We start from the raw sequence: 19,511 nt of genomic DNA, 5'->3' as shown, positions 1-19,511 counted from the left end.
AGATTCCAGTCGAAGAATAGAAGTCTTAGTTTGCAAAGCAAACTACATGAAGACATCGAAGTAGACCGTCGGTCGCAACATCTGCAACTGCAGTTTGCGCTGCGCTGGGAAGCCTTTTCTTTGATATCTTAAATAAATGCCACGAGGACAATGACTAAAGCCATCGGCGTTGCGTAGCAACAATTAAACATTTGCACAAGAAGCTCGATGGAGGACCAAGTCATTGTGGCGGGGATTCTCGTCGCGTTCAAGAGACTGACGTGGCCGCAAGCCAGCGGCTTTTGCTCGCTGACATTTTCACTTAATGCGAGAGAGCAGCAACTCTTCTCGGTCAGTCGGCCACAATTCTGTCAAAGACAAGATTCCATCCAAGTACGTGGCTTTTTAAAAAAAATTTATTGCCCCTTCGACCATAACTTCAGTCGACTATGAACAGCAAGCGACCATGTTCGACAAAAGACAATCTGACCGACCTTGAAATGTGTCATTTGAACATGGCGTGTCTCCTCGCGCCATTCTCGACACGTCGACAGAGGCTATTTGGGCAACCGACGTCTTAACGGCACGAGCGCGCCGCAGCTGACAGACGGCTCCCCAAAAGCTAAGAAATGCCGCCGTCTGTTGGCACAACTGTGAACTACATCCATTTTTCTGAGGACTCACATGTGGTCCAATTGAAATGCCGTCACGATGATGCCATGAAGGACTATATGAGGGGTGACAAAGTCATTTTTGTCGTGGGCCAGATTGTAGTTCCCGTTTCCCTTGGAGAGTCATCATGACATCAAAAAAGTCAAGAATAACAGTTTATTCAACTATCGTTTAAGTTACTGTATCGAGGGCTTTGGTTACAAGAAAATGCTTACAATATAAATTTTGGTGGAGATTTTAGCAAACATCATGGAAGTTGAAATGTTTGATTTGCTTTCGTGGGCCATAGAAAATGATGTGGCGGGCCAGATCTGGCCCCCGGGACTTGACTTTGACACTTCTGTAGTAAATCAAATGCATTAGGCTATTATTACAAGACTCAATATGGCTGAAATAGCTTTTTTTTTTCTTGCCTCAGCCAAAATCACTTTCATCATTTTTTTAAAGCAAAACAATAGGCAGATTCAACTTGAACGCTGCAGCCACTTAGAGCACCTCGGATTAACCCCAGATAAAGTTCAGCTGTTCTCATATATACACGATGGAAAAATAGTCATTCTTAGCAAGTCAACAAAATATGGCAAATATTATCAGGGACTGGATGTAACTCCAACAGACCCCCCCCCCCCCCTTAGGTTATACGAATGACAGGACACGTGAATGGTGGGGAAAAAAACTTTTAAAATATATATATATATATATATTTTTTTACATCACAGAAATGGCAATAAAATGGGGTGTGTAGACTTTTCCCACTGACTTTACTTGGCAATACGGTATATGTATGACAATCCATGCAATATTCTCATTCTTGCTTACAACTAAAAATAGGTTGGCTACAATAATGTAACAACGTACCGTGCCGGTAAAAGCAGCCTGCAACTTGAGAAAGCAAGGTTTTCTTTTCTCATGCGCGTTGGACCCGAAGAGGCCTTCAGCAGTCAATGTCGATGCTAAAGAGCAGCTCTTCCAAGGCCCCCAGCTTCTGATTGGCCTCCTCGATGGCACTGTAGGTCTGCACGTTGCTGGCGATGTGGAAGCGGATGTCGTCGATCAGCGGGACGGAGTCGGTCTCGTGTCGCTTCTCTAGCAGGGCGGCGTCCTCCTTGACCATCTCGGCAAACTCCTCCTTCTCCACCAGCTGCCGCCGAACACGTGCCGGCGGGACCCGGGTGGAAGACGACAGCGAGGGAAAGCCATCAATCGCAAAATGGCGGCCATTTTTGGGCGCGGCATTGTCGCGGTTACGAAGTGTAAAGTCTCCACGTGAAAGGCCAACGGAAAAGAAACCGCCGACAACCCAGTTGGAGAAGTGTCACGCGGATCTTCTCCTCCGGCGCCGCACCTGTTGGTCATCGTGTCACTAGCTTAGCTCCTTTGTGTTATAAGGATCGGCACGCCCACCGCTCGGCATCAGGTTGTTGCGCTCCGCTCGTGGGTTTCGCTTTGTTTGTTATGTTGGGGTACTCGGGACTTTGCTGGTATGATTTCGTTTTTTCCCAGTGTGGCCCTCTCAGTGTTTTGGTGAAGAGATTTTGTTCGGTACGCTCTGCTTTTCCTGCCGCCTTGCTTTTTCTTCGGTCTTCTACCGTCACGCTAAACATGACTAAGTGGTTCCTCTAATTTGGACTACGACACGACAAAATGGAATAAGGTGGCCACCAGTCCCTCAAAAGACGGAATCGTCCTTTAATTGGGTATTCAATTGGGTATTGAATTGACAGCGCTTCGTACGTGTGCCCTACAGGAGGCCGGCCAGGCTTCCAAGCGCTTCGTCATTGTTCAAAGTACAAATCTTTGTTTCACGAGCGGCACGTTTTCAAGCGACTTGCGTCTTTCAAAAAGAACAATGTCTGCTTGGGGTGTAGTGATAGTCATATTTAGTCCTACAAAAAATGCGCCATATGAATAACATGCCACGCACACCCGGTCGCCGCTCACAATCGGCGACCGGGCGATTGCGATCTATGTATCGGGCGCGCCTGCTCCTCGCCGGAGCAATTTTTCCAAATGGCGCTGAGCATTTTGCGATTACCGCACGTTCGTCTGGCTCGTCCGCGTCACTCGAGTGCGTTCTCATGCCGAGTGTTAGAAAAGCACCCACCCGCTCGATGATTTTGGCCATGAACTCAACGCACTGGTCCTCCAGCCGAGAGAGGCAGAAGAGCTTGGCCGTCTTCCACACGCACAGAACGTTGTCCTCGCAGATGTTCTTGGCGAGGGCCTTCCCGCACAGACGTTTCAGCCCCGGCAGCAGGTACACGTCGGCCACGCACAGCACGTCAAACGCGTTCTCCTGCGTCAGCTGGACAGCGGCAAGAACCACTCGGCGGTCAGAGCGTATCGGCGGACATTCGAGATCGCGCCGGCGGTGACTTCAAAGGGAACCGGCCACGTGCGAGATGAGCGCGACGCAGTCGAAACGCGTCGGCCGGCTTCGCCCTCGCCAATTACGGCCTCAAATTGCACATCGGACGGGACGTACGCTCAACCAAAAGGTCAAACCTGCGCGTCGTCGCTGTAGATGTAGTACATGACATGGATGAAAATCTGATGAGAGATGTTGTGCAGCGTGATGGCCGGCGTGCTCGGCTGGGACTGAAGCTGCTCCCCCTCGCTGAAGTGGTCCTCCAGCAGGGCTTTAAAGTAATCGCTGCGCCCGCAGAAAAACGCCTGGAGGAATGCGCCCGCGCGCAACAAAAGGCGGTCGGGAGTGAAAGCGGCGGCGGCGGAGGCGGCAACCAGAGCAAAACTTTCCAACCTTATGACACAAGAAGTCGTAGCCATCCACTCGAAAGCAGACGTCGGGGTAGGTGTGCAAGTGGTCCACCCGGTTGAAGGGAAGCGCCCCGAATCCAACCTGCGGAGACGCCGCAGAAAAAGGATGGATTTGCCCATAGTCTCCTTTTTGTAATTCTTCATTTTGCTCGCTTTGGCTTGGGTCTCGGTTCATCGCGATAGCTCTCGTGGGTTTTCTCGTTTCACAAAGTTGGCTCTTCCTTCTCCTTTTGAGACGAGAGATTTTGCGCGACTTGTTTCCGTGGCCCTTTGCGAGCGCTTTTGGCGTGTCCCGTTGTGAGCGACGCTCTTGCCGATTGTTCTTGAATCAACTATTTTTGTATTTGATCTCATCTTGGTCCGCATTTGTGAGATGCGATTCTTATTCCGGATTCTTCCGGAACGGTAACAGCTTTGAGTGTTTAGCCTTGACGTTATGCTAATTAGTCAGGAAGAAGTTTGAGATTTCGGTCGGTGGGCAGGGGTTCCAAACCCCCCCCTCAATCCTTACTCTGAGCTGAGGGGGCAGAGCGCAGTCGGCCAACTGGGCCATGTCCTCCTGGAGTTGGCAGTTAAGAGGCTCCAGACTGAGAACCTTGACGCAGATGCCTGGCTTGTTGGACACTGCAGAGCCAAAAAGACACGAAAGGAGAGTGGAGCTCTGCAAAACGCCACGCCCCCTCACACGCCATCTTACCAAATTCGTACACCCGTCTGCATTTCAGCTGCAGCTCCTCGATGAGATCCGTCATTTTGCACTGCTTCGCCAGCCGCCTGCAGTCGTCCACCAGGCTCACGTCAATATCCGCACGTCCTGTAAGATCAGACGGCGATTTAGGGCGGGGGCGCCATCATCCTTTCGGTGATCTGCGAGATGAGTTCCGCGGCAGGGAATTGACTCTTTTCAAGCAAAGGGGAGGCCATCGAGTGAGCAGTCTCGAAAAACAACGTGACGTCAGCTACGCGACACGGCAACTCTCAGTACTGCTCTTGATTCCATCCCATCCATGCATCCGTTTTCCGATTCGCTTTACCCTCACAAGGGTCGCGGGGGGGGGGGGGGGGGGGGGTGCCGGAGCCTATCCCCGCCGTCTTTGGGCAGTAGGCGGGGGACACCCTGAACCGCTTGCCAGCCAATCGCAGGGCACACATAGACCAACAACCACACTCAGACACTCGGGAGTGTTCCATTAAACCTCCCATGCACCGGGCCGCCTCGATTAGATCCCTTCACATTAAAATAAGATTGAAAAAAGGTTGGTGGTCCGCCTACACAGCATGCACTTGTCGCAACTGGTCTGTGACACAAAAAAGGTTGGGGACGACTGCGCTGGAGAATCGATAGCTTTAAAATATCCTCACCTGTATATAAATACTGCAGAACGGCTCCAAAAGCTGCAGGGTTGATCTGAAAGCAGGTACAAAGATGCGCTTAGCAGCACAGGCCATCGTTTCGGAGCACGGCGGGCAAGATGCGGTCACGACGTCATCGGGTGGACCCACCAGAGGATGCTTGAGGTGGATCAAGCTTTTGTTTGTCCATTTGGTCGCAAACATTTCGGCGAAGTACTCCGAAAGGGCAGCGAGCACACATCGGTGAGCCGTGAACATTTGCCCGTGAACCACGAAGGTGATGTCACTGTGCAGTCCCTGCTCCAGCAATCTGAGGAGAGAGCAAATGTTTTACCCTGACACGGATGACTCTGTTCTCCACATACGGTAAAGCAGGTTAAGATAAGATCAGAGGTATTCGCCCCACAAGGGAGGGAGGCTGGGGGGGGGGGGGGGGGCTTGGTACAGTGAAACTCCTCCACAACGAAACCTACATGGTCGAAAATACCCCCTAGTGTGAAAAAATCTTCATGCATTAACACCATTCCCACTCTCCTGCCCTCCATACAACGAAAAAAAACCCCTGTTGCGTTATACGAAATCTTTTTCTCTGCTCTTGCCTCGCGACGACATTCACTACAACGAAAACAAGCCTATCGCAAAAGTCTAATCCAACAGCGACCTCTACTGCTTCGTTCGGAAACGGCAACAGCAACCACCACACTAGTTTACACATGCGCAGTTGTCCAGGAAGTATTTATTATTGTTAGTTTCAGACGCAGCAAGAACCTTGCATTGCTAAAATGGCTACAAAATGGACCTTTGGGTGTCAAGCAGCTAAGACAAGAAGAGCTCTGACGCTGGAAGAGAGGGTCAAAGTGATCAAAATGAAAGACGGAGGAAGCAAAATACAGTAAAAGACATTGTCCAAGAAATTGATGTAAGTGAAAGTGAATGCCGATCGTAAATTTCACAATTTCTCTTTTTTTCCTTTCTACACTGACTATATGAAGTGTCAAATAAGTGTATGCTCATACTTATGCACTATTGGAATAAGAATAAAGAGTACACATATACGTTTTGTGTGTGTTTACATCGGAGATGAAATTTGCTACAGTGAAAAAACCCCTGTTGTGAAAATGTTCTTGCTGCAAATATGATTTTGTTGTAGAGGAGTTTCACTGTAGTAAGATCTTCTCATGTGTGTGTGTGTGTGAGAGAGAGAGAGAGAGAGAGAGAGAGTGTGTGTGTAAAATGAAATAAAAACCAACTTGAATGGAAAAATCAAAAACTCTCACAACCCTGCCAGTGTGCGAAACTCGCTTACTAAATCGACGCCGTGTTGCTACGAGTGGCGTTGGAATTGCAGACAGGAGGACCAAAAGGCAAAGGCACAGTCCGATGCAAACGGCAAACGACTTGAAGGTGGAAGCTTACAAGTGCAGGAAGTAGTTAAAATCATGCCGCTTCATGGCGCGAACACCGACACACTTGTATTCTTTGAGCAGGCGTCGGATCGAGTCGTTCAGCGAGCCGTACAGGCACCGCTCACCATCAAACGTGTTGGCCTCGCATTTGGCACCTACGCGCCAAATAAGAAGGAGAAAAGAGGACAGCTTTCTGAAATGCTCTGTCACGCCCACCCCCCTAAAAAAAAAAAAAAAAAAACACAGGGCAGTCGCGGCTGACAGCCCGCCCTTACCACTTGCCAGCAAGTACTGGACAAGCTCCTCGTGGCCACAGAGACACGCATAATACCTAGCAGACAAAAGAGGTCGGGTCGGAAAGGGGAAATCATCCTTGGTACTTTTTTTTGTGACGCCCAAAGCATGCTACTTACAAGGGGCTGCTGTCCCAATTATCTCTTACATTGAGGTCCACGTCTCGCTCTTCAACGAGATATCTAGGAGACACAAAATCAGCGTCTTAGAATAAGACTAATCATGAAGTCATGACTCGAACCGAGCACAACACAAAGAACATAAAGCTCTCAGAAAAACCACAGAGCTGTATATTCAATGTTTGCGGCGAGAGGAGCATATTTTTTTTCATTCTTAATTTGCGTTTGATTTTTTTTTCCAAAGCTGGATTTTAGCCTAATCAAGTTGTCAAAACTGAAAATTATATCGCAGTCAAGTAGAATCACATCTTCACAATTCACATACCCAATTGGCCGTGCATCCCATTGTCATGATCGAATTGTGTTCCGACGTGTCCACACCAAGGCGGAATTTGTAAGACAGATGACATTCTTTCAAGAAAACTGGACTAACCAGGCAGAACCAGTTTTTTTGCAGAGAAACCGGGACTGAATCTCAGTTCAAGTGGCTTGACCACGGCTTAGTATCGCATATTTGAGAGCCTTTTTCTGATTTAAGTAAAAGTTCACCGACATTGTCTGCCAGACACTAATTACAATCAAATAAGTCACATGTGGAAATGTACCCTTACGGGTACACAAACTATTTTTTTTCTCTTCAATAGCGTTCACAAATCTGTGTCAATTGCTCAAAAAGAATCCCTCCAATGTACTGGCGTGGCATATCGATTCGCTGATGAGATAAGTTACTGCACAGGTGTGCCTTATGCTGCATTAGGGGAAGGTGGGAAATCAGATAGATCCCCCTTGGGTTCTCCCAGTTTCGACCGCTAAGCGTTGGAGGCCAATGCAAGCGACAAAGATGGCTGACTGCGATCAACTGTTGTTCGGGTTCATCGCAACACATTTTGACCTCCAGCAAACCTTCTTCATAATGACCTTGATTTATGTCAATAAAAGAATAGCCTATCTTCATAACATTTCATTCGTTTCACCAAAATGCTTCATGTGAGGAGATAACGGCATATTTTCACGCAGTTCGCACGGATCCCCTTGAGTTATTTATAATGACTGAATTAATGTAATGATAAATAAAACTAACCATAGGTTTAACATCTTACAAATTATTTTGCCATTCACGCCGTTGCCTAGTGACGTCATACTGAAGTCGGTCGGTGAACTCGGGGGTCCTTTTTCTTCCCGACTTCTCGACGCTGACCTTTCAACTCAAAGGCGCGTTCAAGTACATATTTCCTAGTCGGAAGTCGGACTGCCTACCTTGCACGAATGCAGCATTAGGTGTTTTGCAAAAAAAAAAATAAGGCCATTTTAAGATGTACAGTATGTACCGTATCGGGGGGAAGGTCGTGAGGTCAGAAAAGCAGACGGTAGCTGGTGTTACCGTCATTTAGTTTGGATAACAGATGTGTTTTACTCTATTTGTATTTTATTATCGTGCAGAATGCCCCACATCGGTATCAGTTGGAGAGTGTAATGACGTCAAATCAGTCACGGCAGTAATCTACGAGAGTTGCATGAGCAAACTGAGCCGACCGAGCTTCGGTTACCAACAAGCTCATCTTGGCTAACGGTAGCACCCATCGTTTCGCTAAGTAGCATCTGTAGCTCAAAGCTCATACAGTACGAAGTATTACAGGAAGAGTTCGAAGAAATCAGTCGCTTGGAGGGAGCACGCCGGTCAACGATCTTTATTTACCTGACGCTACAAATGTCGCCCTTTCTGCAACTACTAAACAAATCGTGGCCGTCCATGATCCCCTCGGTGTTTTCGGTCCTCTGAAATGCATTGAGTCGGCCTGTCTGCTGGACAGGTAGGCGAAAGGTGGATGAGCTTTGAGAGTTTGCTCGCGCGGAAGTTGCGGTGCTGTTTTGAGATCGACGTTCCGTTGTTGACAAGTGCTTTCTGCTCAGCAATGTTTTGCTGGAAGGGAAGGCGTTCTGTAGTCACGTGACGTCGCGGCGTTGCCTTCGCGTCGTCAAGAAAGGCGACGAAAAGAAAACTCCCATTTCATGTATTTGATGCCGACGGAAATGTTTTTTTATGCACATTGCCGAATTCTGTCTAAAGTATTCTGCGTGTTTAATACGATTGATTGAGTTTTACAGTAATATTTTCGAAAAGTGTTATAAAGTCTTGCAAAATAAGTGATATACATAAACGCACCTTTGTGTAAGTTGGACTGCATAGTACAGACTGTTTTTTTCTCAGAAAAATGTGGAAACGCTGATATATATATTTTCCCGAGGTGTGAGCGCGAGTGGTTGTTTGACAATTATGTGTGCACTGCGATGGGCTAGCACCCCCCCCCCCCCCCCCCTTACTGGCCTTCTCAGACCTGAAGGTTTTAATGGCAGTGAATAAATTTGGCCAGCAGGGGCCGCCTTGAGCAAATTGTCCGATTAATGCGACACGCCATAATCAACGTGTCTAATTAACTAATTGTTTGTTTGTTTGTTTGTTTATTGAACATAAAACATATATACAGTAATAATTTGACAGAATATAAGGTAGATAAAAAAAGTAAAAAGAAAGAAATCAATCTTCATTCAACACAGTTATTATGTTCAAGGGAGTAGGAAGAAGTAAAAAAACGTATCTAGTCCTACCCCGTTATGTGATTGTATCTAATAAATCATTTTTATATCAATCAGAAAAGAAAAAAGTAAGAAGAAAGAAGTCTCCATTAAGGCTCATACTTTACCCTTAACCGTGATATTTTTACAACTTTTGGTTTGTATCGGGATTATATACTTCCACACCCTGACACTCTTGTGTCAATTTTCTCTTGTATTCATAATGGATATTTATATACCTTTCTCTATTTATCAACTTAGTTCTGATTTATCATTATATTTAATGTTTTGAATTTATCATTTTAACTCTGATTGATGTAGGTTGTTTGTACTATTTTTTTGAATTTGTTTTTGAACTCAGCAAGCGATTTACTCATTTTCAGGTCCGTTTCGAGATTATTCCACAGATTAACACCTTTGATAGATACACTTCTTTGCTTGATGTTTGTTCTTGTTTTGAGTTTTTTGAATAAGTTGGTACCTCTTAAATCATAGCTGCTTTCTCGAATTTCGAAAAACCTCTGAATGTTTTGGCAGAGCAGGTTATTGTGTGCTTTGTACATTAATTGGGCGATTTTAAAGTCAACCAGGTCATAAAATTTCATCGTATTTAATTTGATAAATAGTGGATTTGTGGGTTCCGTATATTTTGATCTATTAATAATTCGAATTGCCTTTTTTTGTAGGTTGAGAATAGGGAGTGTGTTCAATCAATCAATGGACCCAGTATTCAAAGCGGCTCTCAAGAAGCAAGTAAACAAATTATGGAAAAAGAAAATGCGTTGCCCCGTGTGAGGCTCGAACTCACGACCTTCAGATTATGAGACTGACGCGCTGCCTACTGCGCCAACGAGGCCTGCTGATGGATTGTAACCAACGTATATTTTATATGCTAAAGCATCCAGCTAGTGGGTCTTATCTGGTTCCGGGATAGCGAAAAATATGTTCTCAATTATTTAGGTGAAGTTTTAGTCATTGATGTAAAGTTAACATGAACTTATTATCTATCTCAACTTGCACTTCAGTTTGCACTGTGGTTGAGAGGAAATAAAGGTAATCTGTGCTGTAAATTGCACATAAAGCATATTTGACAGCAAAGCTGACTTGACTTCAGAATGCTTCTTGATGCTATTCAGTTTTCATTCTCCCTAGGTGAATTTATCATTGCCCGACCGCTCAGAAATTATTTTCAATCCAAACCATTGGCGTGCATGCATTAGTTGAATAACTTTTATTTTGAAAGTGGCTAACGCTGCTCGCTGGCGGTCGGTTACCATAATGCAGAGTACAGTGATCCCTCGCTATTTCGCGTTTCGTTTATCGCGGCTTCAGTGCATCGTTGATTATTTTCAAACATATTCATTAAAAAAAAGAAAAAAATCATATACATGGAGTACAGTACTGTATATGTCGCTCTATGTGACTCGCTGTTGTTTTGCTGACTTTCGCAGCTTCTCGCGGGTCGTTTGCGGAAAAAATTAATATGTTAATTGGTTGTGAAGATATCACCTATGTTATGTTTAGCTTAAAACTTTGTATCATAGACAGGTCGACCTTGACTATTAGGTCTCTGTCCTGAACATCCGCTACTTCAAACAAAGAATGTAGTTTGAAGCTGGGGTCCTATCTCCCCTTGAGTGATTAACAGCCCTCCAAGTGTTTTCTTTTGCGTCTCCCACCTTGGGAAAGTTCCTGAAGGCTGTCAAGGTCCCAAGAGGAGGAACTCTTGTCTCGAGATATGGTCTGTACTTTGTCAGAATGCCAAGATTGAACTACATTGACCTTTCTTTGTTTGATTTTTACATAAGGGGAAGGACTGCCCGCCCCTAAATTAATATAATTAACATACTATGCCTATATGTACGTGTGACTGTAGTTGCTCGGGGCTTCCTGATGAAATCTGAGACTCACAGGAGCCCGAATCGATTCGTGTTGTGCCCTGAACGTTCAGTAAAACATCTTGCAAGAACTTCTCCATTTCCAGCCTCTGACTTTTGCACATCAACTCAGCCCGAATCAAACGAACACGCGGAGGACCTGGGGAAGTGGAGAACGGTCAAGGGATCCCGCCGTGTCGACAACAACACACTTCCCCCTGTTTGATCATCCTCTAACAGTTGCTACTTCGCGGATTTTCGTTGATCGCGGGTGGTTTTGGTCCCCATTAACCACAATAAACAAAGGATTACTGTACAGTTCTAACAATCGCTTGGCGGCTGGCTTGACTGTCAGACTACCAGATCAGTATCGTTCTGTGGAAATTAAGATAAAGGAATGAGTGCTGTAAAATAAACAAACTGAATTTTTAATGGGCATATGTAATAATTTAATTTCCCCATGCATACTATACAGAAAAATGTTTACATCAACATCATGACAAGGAAAAAGCAGAAAAAAAATGATGCCGAAAAAGTGTCACAACGGAAGGCTCTTAAGTGGTTCATGGTTCAGCAGATCGTAGTTGTTTGTACATGATGGAATCCAAAACCTTATATATATATATACAGTATATATATATACACACACACGTATATACATATGTATATACACGTATATATATATATATATATACACACACACGTATATACATATGTATATACACGTATATATATATATATATAAAATACACACACACACACACACACACGCATTTAAATCACAAACAAAACAAACTTGATTTGTTAGAAAATGCTGTTACATTATGTCACATCTCTACATTATCAGCCAGTCCAGCAGCAATGGGTACGTTGATTTTTTTTTTTTTTGGAACAACCTTTTGCTTTTACTCCATGAAAACGTTGCCCCCCCCCCCCCGACATAAATGGGGTGGAAGTCACTTATACTGTATGTGCTAGCTGACACGACAGCACACACACAAAATGCATCTTGACTTCAGTGGCCCGTTTTCAAACGGCACTACTGCAATTTTAAAAATATGCATTTCAAACTAAATCCTTCAAGTTACGGCTACTATCGCTTGGTGACATTAGTTTAGCTCCATTTGAGCGAGATACAATCACATTTTCTGTTGAAGAAACTGAGGAAGTACATGGTTGTTCTCGTGGCTACCCCGGAAGTCCCATGGCAACATTTCTGTTCATTTTGGGTCACGATGGCGAGCGCCCACGCTCACTGCAACAAAGCTTGAACACAAAAAAACAAGACCGGAGGGACAGCATTCTTTTGACTGCTCTGGCACGATGCGGCTCAGTGTTAGCATTTTTTTCGGTGACTTCGCTTCTCAACCTTGATTCTGCTTCTGGCAAGCGCACTGACCAAAACGGGCAGTCATTTGAAACCAGTTGCCCCGCATTGGTTCCATCTCTTTGTTCCTCCCCTCCTTTGTTCTGCCGCCTCTCAGAACAACACGTCCTCATTGGTGATGAGCATTTCGACCACCAGCCTTTGGTAGCGGATGTCATTGAGTGCGGTCATGGCGTCCAAGTCAGGCGATCTCATCAACGTGGGTCCAAAGACGATTCCAAGGTTCTCGCTGGACATGAGGTTCTCCTTCTCGTACTGGGTCACCCTGAGGGAAGAGAGGGAACGGCTCACGTCGAAGCACAGCTCTGCAGTCCTCTGTCCAAAAAAGTAAAGGTGGCAGGCGGTTACCTCTTGAGGTGCGCCATGAGGTACCGCAACGACTCGCAGTGAGCCGGCGGCAGGACCTTCAGGGCGTCGTGGAGGGCTTCCAGGCGCTTTTCTGGGTCAGTGATCTCTGCAACGAGCAAATGGAAGAACACCCATAAAGACATCTAATGTGTCGTCGTGTAAAAAACATCAGGGGCGGGGGGCCTACTTGCGGACTCGATGAAGCGTGGGTAGGCATCGTATGTGATGAGGGGAATGGGCAGCTCTCTGAAGTAGAGCTTGAGCGCGCCCGTGATGATGTTGATGTCCTCGTATACGCCAGACGAGATGTCCGCCTTCTCGCCGTCTGCGGACGCGGTGCGGTGACAGGGAAGGAAGCGGCTCGGCGCGTTTCGAGTCGACTCACGATTCTCACCTCTATCAAAGGCCAGCTTGACGTCTTCAACCAGCTCGCTGAAGCCGGATATTCGATACAAACCTTCCGATTGGAGACCTGGAGGGCGGTGGAAAGCCATGGTTGCAAAGAAGCGTTGGCGACGGGTTAGCGGGCTGACGCCTTTGCACCCACCTCTGGCTTCGATTTCCTGGATGCACATGTCCACCACCATGGGCCTTTTGGTGTTGTGCGCTTTGACCAGCGTGGTCAGGTCACAGCTGTACACCTTCTTGACATGACGTAGGTCCGGCTGGCAGTCATTGGGCACGACCTTTGAGCACTGCTTGTGGACGTTCAACCCGCAGTCTGAGACATACGAGACTTTTATTTAGCGGACATGTGTGCGAGCGTAGCAGAGGTGGGGTGGGGGGGACTTAAAGGTCGGGCGTGAAGTCAACTTGGCCAACCATCATTTGAGCGAAACTTACGCTTCAAACTATTTCAAGCAGACTTTCGTTTCGACCCACCCAGGTTCATAGTTCGACCCGGCGGCAACGAAAATGCTTTTGTTCGGCAATCTCCGGCGAGTGACGTCATTTACGGAACGCCGAGTCGCCGGTCGGCCGCTGTGCCGCGTTGTTGATTGTTCAATTTCACGCCGGCGTCGACGAGCATGTTTTGTTTCAAGCACTTGGAAGACCTCCGTTTTCATAACCGGATTTGCAAAATTATCGGTGAATGATAGTACATCGGTGTGCGCCTCCCCTACGTGCATCGAGCTTAGGCGGTGGCATTCTATTAGTTCACCACTCGATGGCAATTCTACACGCTGGACCTTTAAGAGCGACGGTCAATTTCCTTCTGGCTCACTTGAGGAGTTACCTGCGCACTTGACTCCTTGAGCGATGAGCCCCCACATGAAGTTGGCGCAGTACTCGCACCAGTGAGGGCCACGAAATGTATGAACCTGACGACGAAGGGAAAACACAAATTAACGCACACGGACACGCGCACGCTGGCATGCGAGTCTCACCTTAAAGTTGTGAACCTTCTCGTATTTGGGGACCATATCGCTTTCCCGCAGCGTGGCTCGCCGCACCAGCGACGTGAGCTGTGAAAGGGCAAAAGATTTGATTGGCTGCCAGAAGGCGGAAGCGGGAGAGGTTGGTTTGGACAGAAGCGGGCCTCTGTCGCCCTGCGTCCTCGTCTTCACGACGGGGTCCGAGGCACCGCCAGCGACTGGTCGATGAAGAACTGAGCCACTGCCGAGAGCAGCGGCAAACCACGAACCCTTTTCGGGTGGACATTTCTCATCTCGCTGGCCCGATTGCTTCTGACCTCTGCTCACAACATGAGACTTGCCGTTTGGCATGATGAGATCTGGAGTTTAAAAATCACACGGAAGCCAAAAAGAGACGTTTTGGCCAACCGTGCGACAAACGGAAAGAAGTTCCGAGCCAAATCCAAAGAAAAGCCGGATCGGGAAAACAACTAGCGAGCCCGCTAGAGGTCAGCGAGCCAAATGTGGTCTGCCCGCTAACGGCGCTGCTCAAGCAAAGTCAGCCAAAGATTCACAAAAGCTGCTTGAGGATCCGCAAATAAAGCCCAAAACATCTTCTGCATCCTTGAGACGAGACCGGCGTCACGTCTCACTCTGCGCGCTCCGAGCCACATGAGTGAGCGTGCGCCGACTTGCCGCTACGCTGAGCAAAGTGAGAGAGGGAGAGACGGGTCACATTCAGAGGAGAAAGAACCCAGAAGAGCGCAGCGATTCTTAACGGTCCCGAAATGCTCCCTGGAGAGGAAGCCGATGAAGCGATCGCTTGGCTTTTTGCATTCTGCGCCACCATTCCGCTTGATCGGCGACACCAGGCGGAGCAAGAGAACGGGCATGTTGTAAGGTGCCCCGGGAAAGTGAGCCCGTCCGTGGCCCGACTCGAGTGATGCTGGTCGTCCTCACCCTCTCCTCGCCGCCGCGGTCGTCGTCTTTGACGGGAGACGGGCCATCGGCGGCGTCCGCGCCGTGCGGCAGGTGTTTCTTCAGCGTGGGTTCCTGGTTCAGCGTCGTGTAGCCCACGTGCTCATAGATGGGGTTGATGGTCATCTTGGCGATGTACTCTGCTGCCTAGAAAAGAAAGGTGCGGCTTGAAAACACTTGAAAAGCTTTGTGCTGAGCAAAGGACCGGTTCGGGAACGGTCACCTTGGTCTCAATGTAGAGTGTGATGAGGCCGTCGGTGACCAGGTCATGGATGGACTCGAACCTCTTCTCTCCGACAAAGTGCTTCCCATCATGGTAAAGACGGAAGTTTCTGGTCTGGCTCCCGAACCTGAATGGGGTGACGATAGGAATAACGTCTTGGGACAAAATCTGCCCTCTCCCGAATGGCTTTCAACAAAAAAATAAAATAAAATAAAAAACCCGTCCAATCTGTGCCACATTAATGCCAAAGTGGGACAAGACTTTTTCTAGGCCTTTGCGGGTTCCACACTTTCAGATCATTAACCCAAAATGAAAGCTTTCATTCACAGCGTGGTATTTATGGAAGTTCATTATAACCTACGGGGGGGAAACACGGAAGCGGATGTGTGCAGGTGGAACACGGCTAGGAATAGATTCTTCCGACCCAAAAACAAGTGCTGCTCTGCTTTGGCTGGAGCTTATTCAGACCTGTGATGATGATGATGATGATGATTCACATTCATTGATGACGCTGTTGACGCTAACAATGACTTAGCGCAGTGGTAGGCAAACTACGGCCCGCGGGCCGGATCTGGCCCGTTGGTCTTTTTAATCCGGCCCGCCGAAGATTGGTGCACAATTAAGGTTTGATTGCTTCATTTCGTTTGGACTTGTAATGACAGGTATTTCAACACCAGGTGGCGCAGTTACTTCAAGTTGCAGAGCACAGGGAGGGAGGGGAAGACGAAGAAAGTAATGACCATGGAAGGCAAAGTGATATGTATCTGATTAAACGAAGCGGGTAACAAAGTACGAAACATTCAGGAGACGCCTGGAGTCGGAAAGACTCAAATCTACGAGACTTTGAAAAACAAGGAAGCGATTCTTACTCAGTCCGATTCTGGCAATTTCCATGCTCAGAGTGAATTGCTTGTGGCTCGAGTAAATGAACATTTCCTAGAATGGTTTGATTGTTATCATGTTAAAAACTTTCCGCAAACTGGACCGCTAATAAGAGTCGGAGAGCAGTCAAATGTGTAGAGCGTAAACAACAGGGGGCTCAGTACACATCCTTGAGGAGAACCGGTGCTGAGTGTGATGGTGGAGGAAAATGTTACATTATTACTGGCATACAAAGACATTGTGCTATCTTCTTTATTTTCTATTTCTATTTCTAACTTTTGGCCCGGCCCTCCACAATATTTTCTGCTTCTCATTTGGCCCCCCCGGGAAAATAATTGCCCACCCTGACTTAGCGGGTGGCATACGCCATTTACGTAAGCGCGCCTACCTCAGCGCCAACGTATACGTGCCGGGCTGCCTCTGACTCTCTCGAATGAGGTAGCTGCCTTCGGCCTGACTGAGAACCTGGTCAGCTTCCTCCCTGGAAATCATCCCGTGGTACCTGAACGCAACACGACACGAGGGTGCTGTTCCTATGAAACAATTCTCACAAAAAACGGCGCCGAAATGAGCTACTTACTCTCTTCCGTAGTATTTGGGTCGATTGTCCACCTGCAGGAGAAGTACACGTTTAGCAGAATTCCCAACCACTGGCGAGGCTCGTATGATTCGTTATCGGGATGATAACATTTTATTCGAGACCAGCATCGCAACCCAACGCAAACATACGGTAGGTCAACAAAATCTTAGTTGTCAACAGTCATTGAAATCTCACCTCACAAGTGCAGGTCAGCCGACGGGGGTGTGGCGCCTCCTGCTGGAGCTGATACACTGAGGCAGAAAACACAAGTCAGACGACAAGTTTCAAGGGAGTAGAAGCTATTCATTTTTCAAATGTTGGAAAAAATTCGGACAAATGCTCAATCGGAGGAAATGATATCAACACACTTAATTGCCCCCCTCACCAAAAAAATTAATAAAGAAAAATGTATCAATAAAAGTACTGTACTCACAGTAGGATTTCCATACCGGAGGCCTGTACTCATCATGATCTGAAGAGAAAAAGAAAAGGGTTTCTCTTTTTTGACTTGAAATCTATCATTTGTAAAAAAAAAAAAAAAAGATGACATTTGAGGAGAGTAAGAACAATGTCTACAAAGCAGTAACAAATACAAACATATCGACTTTTTCAAAAGGTTGGAGTTTGAAAATGTTTTGAGATCAAGGCATAGTGTAAATGTTGCCTGGTGCCATTTTGGTGCTTAAAGCGTTCAAATCTATTGCAAAAAAAAATGCACCATCTTCATTTCACCGCAGACCCGATTCCAAGTTGAGGATACAGTATCTCATTCCTTGTTTTTCTTCTTTCTTTAAACTGCCATGAAACATCCGAACAGGGCTACATGAGAGCCCCTGCCCCGCCAAAAATCACGCATGTGTCACTTAAACTGTGCTGTATATTCAGCCTTCAAAATTGCATCTCTTTTAATTGAAAAGGCCCTTCTCCTGATGTCAGTTTCAAAATATATTACAATTAAGAAGAAGGAGATGAATTGCACGATGGACGTTCATACATGCGTTTCTTGACATAGTTAGACTGTTTCTGGTCTTTGTGCTTTGCGTTCACTATCCTGCCATCCCCCAAAAAGCTAGAATCTTAACCTGGATGAGTTTCGTTCACGTCCCCTGAGATGAGTGTTTGGAACATATATCCCTAATGCGGATAAAGGGGGGGTTTCCAGTTTTCAGACTTTTGGCAAAATTTAAACCTCGCCTCACTTCACTCCTCATACCCCCTTCGCCCTCACCTCCGCTTGCATCTCGAACCAAAGCCACACCTCTCGCGGACTTAAACACGCACGGGATGTGAGCCACAGCAGCATAATTGCTCGCATGACTTCACATGTTGGAGACTGGCCAAAATAAATCAATCAATGTCACTGCGGTGTAGGACGCCACCTTACATATGTCTACCTTGGTTCACATTGAGAACAATCCAAATTTCTTAATTTTAGCTTTTGTGGCCACCCTGAAGGGAAATAAGCGAGCCAAGAAAACAAGTCTGCGCGAGGCTGCGGCATGTGCCCATGTGCGCACTGCAAATGATCCAATATCTTCAGTCGAGCCCTCTGTCTCCACGTTCTCTGATATTATGATTATACTATTTATGTGAAGGCTTGGTGCGTTTTAAAGCAATCACTAAAATAAAATCAGAGGCTTAAAAAAATGAGGTCAAAGCTGGATCATTTTAATAATATTCTACTGTGTGTCACACAGACAGTTTTAACAGAACGTAGTGTATTTGACGTGGCGCAAACTCCCCTTATAAAACATCAAGCTATCAATTAACAAGGTTTAAGCCATTTTTCTCACTGAGGTAAATCCACTCATATTTATAAGCGTTCTCTTGATTCAAAGCCTGCAGACAATCAAATTCCACTACCGGCTGCAATTGTCGTGTAACAGCAATTGCAATCAGTTAATTAAGAATATCTTTTGGTAATTGTAACCTATCAGATCGACTTGACGAAGTTATATACTGGCCCGTTGTGACCTATGCTTTCAAATCGCTACTTGGAGGTTTCAGGTTTTCCTACGAGTTCAATATACATAGGGAGACAACAGATAATGTGTGCATTGGTCAGGCGTGTCATGAACACAAGCGACGAGACGATATTAAAGCACTCGATCAGGCTATCATGGTAAAAAGCTGATACTGCTTACCAAACACATTTAGGGCCATCCTGATTCTGTAATTAGATGACGATGATGGCGAACAATAGAAAAATCACATCCAAATTCCGGCCCTGAAGATCCTGCAGGAAAGAAAATTAAAATAAGCATGAGTAACGACCAGAGGTCTCGGAATTGGAAGACGCACCGGCCGGCCAAACAACAAATGAGCCAGCAACAGCTCAGGTTGAGCAATGAGCTAACATTAGCAGATTTATAACTTCAATTGACATGCTAAATCGCACCTCGCTGCAATTAAAAAAAATCCTTGGACGTTGTTGTTGTGTTAAATCAGGAGAATGCGACTGCTAATTAAATGTGAAACAGTACACCGGGTGCGTCAATGTAGCGGCTGGATAATTAAACGAAGTACAGTACTCACACACTAGCATCAATTCAACAATGTGGTCGCCATCTTGCTAGGTCACGTGAACCGTCTCGCCCTCTCCCGCTGTCTGTGGTAACTATGGCAATGGACCATGACCACGAATAGTCAAAGGAAAAGCGATATATCCCACGATGCATTGCTCTATTTCACGTCGAGTGGCGCGAA

The 19,511-nt window shown here is 46.5% G+C and overlaps 2 protein-coding genes and 1 non-coding gene across 8 annotated transcripts; all 3 read right to left on the bottom strand.

Moving 5' to 3' along the window:
- Positions 1 to 1,312: 1,312 nt before the first annotated feature.
- Positions 1,313 to 8,552, bottom strand: abtb1 (ankyrin repeat and BTB (POZ) domain containing 1). Of its 2 annotated transcripts, XM_086113893.1 has the most exons (12): positions 8,298 to 8,551; positions 6,602 to 6,664; positions 6,464 to 6,519; positions 6,199 to 6,343; positions 4,933 to 5,092; positions 4,792 to 4,837; positions 4,127 to 4,243; positions 3,941 to 4,053; positions 3,413 to 3,511; positions 3,157 to 3,324; positions 2,756 to 2,956; positions 1,313 to 1,792 (listed from the first exon to the last, which is right to left on the bottom strand). In XM_086113893.1, exons 1-12 carry the CDS (start codon positions 8,351 to 8,353, stop codon positions 1,586 to 1,588), a joined length of 1,431 nt encoding a protein of 476 aa, XP_085970019.1. In that variant the 5' UTR covers positions 8,354 to 8,551; the 3' UTR covers positions 1,313 to 1,585. The 2 variants fall into 2 exon arrangements, with proteins under 2 accessions (XP_085970019.1, XP_085970026.1); XM_086113900.1 differs by lacking the exons at positions 6,199 to 6,343; positions 6,464 to 6,519 and having other exon boundaries at positions 8,298 to 8,552.
- Positions 8,553 to 9,958: 1,406 nt separating this feature from the next.
- Positions 9,959 to 10,031, bottom strand: trnam-cau (transfer RNA methionine (anticodon CAU)). The gene has a single exon. It is a non-coding gene; the product is annotated as a tRNA-Met (tRNA).
- Positions 10,032 to 11,460: 1,429 nt separating this feature from the next.
- LOC147210633 (N-chimaerin) lies at positions 11,461 to 19,400 on the bottom strand. 5 transcript variants are annotated; one of them, XM_086113876.1, is made up of 15 exons: positions 19,341 to 19,400; positions 18,950 to 19,041; positions 17,239 to 17,277; positions 17,001 to 17,056; positions 16,806 to 16,837; positions 16,614 to 16,727; positions 15,344 to 15,470; positions 15,103 to 15,267; positions 14,176 to 14,253; positions 14,013 to 14,109; positions 13,335 to 13,508; positions 13,182 to 13,259; positions 12,975 to 13,112; positions 12,788 to 12,893; positions 11,461 to 12,704 (listed from the first exon to the last, which is right to left on the bottom strand). In XM_086113876.1, the coding sequence occupies exons 2-15, from the start codon at positions 18,966 to 18,968 to the stop codon at positions 12,533 to 12,535; spliced, it is 1,395 nt and encodes a 464-aa protein (XP_085970002.1). In that variant the 5' UTR covers positions 18,969 to 19,041; positions 19,341 to 19,400; the 3' UTR covers positions 11,461 to 12,532. The 5 variants fall into 5 exon arrangements, with proteins under 5 accessions (XP_085970002.1, XP_085969976.1, XP_085969985.1 ...); XM_086113880.1 differs by having other exon boundaries at positions 11,462 to 12,704; positions 14,025 to 14,109; XM_086113850.1 differs by having other exon boundaries at positions 12,975 to 13,259.
- Positions 19,401 to 19,511: the final 111 nt, after the last annotated feature.

This window comes from Hippocampus guttulatus, chromosome 1 (assembly GCF_054856545.1).
Source record: "Hippocampus guttulatus isolate MCC_2025c chromosome 1, RoL_Hgut_1.0, whole genome shotgun sequence".
NCBI lineage: Eukaryota > Metazoa > Chordata > Actinopteri > Syngnathiformes > Syngnathidae > Hippocampus > Hippocampus guttulatus.
This window is presented reverse-complemented; position numbering and strand designations above follow the sequence as displayed.

Coding starts and splice junctions, on each gene's coding strand:
- LOC147210633 (XM_086113850.1), bottom strand. Junction 16,728..16,805: donor CCCAAATACTACGGAAGAGA/GTAAGTAGCTCA, acceptor TGTTGCGTTCAG/GTACCACGGGATGATTTCCA. Junction 12,894..12,974: donor ACGCTTCATCGAGTCCGCAA/GTAGGCCCCCCG, acceptor TGCTCGTTGCAG/AGATCACTGACCCAGAAAAG.
- abtb1 (XM_086113893.1), bottom strand. CDS start 8,353: ATGGACGGCCACGATTTGTTTAGTAGTTGCAGAAAGGGCGACATTTGT. Junction 6,344..6,463: donor CCAGTACTTGCTGGCAAGTG/GTAAGGGCGGGC, acceptor TTTGGCGCGTAG/GTGCCAAATGCGAGGCCAAC. Junction 2,957..3,156: donor TCTACAGCGACGACGCGCAG/GTTTGACCTTTT, acceptor GCCGCTGTCCAG/CTGACGCAGGAGAACGCGTT.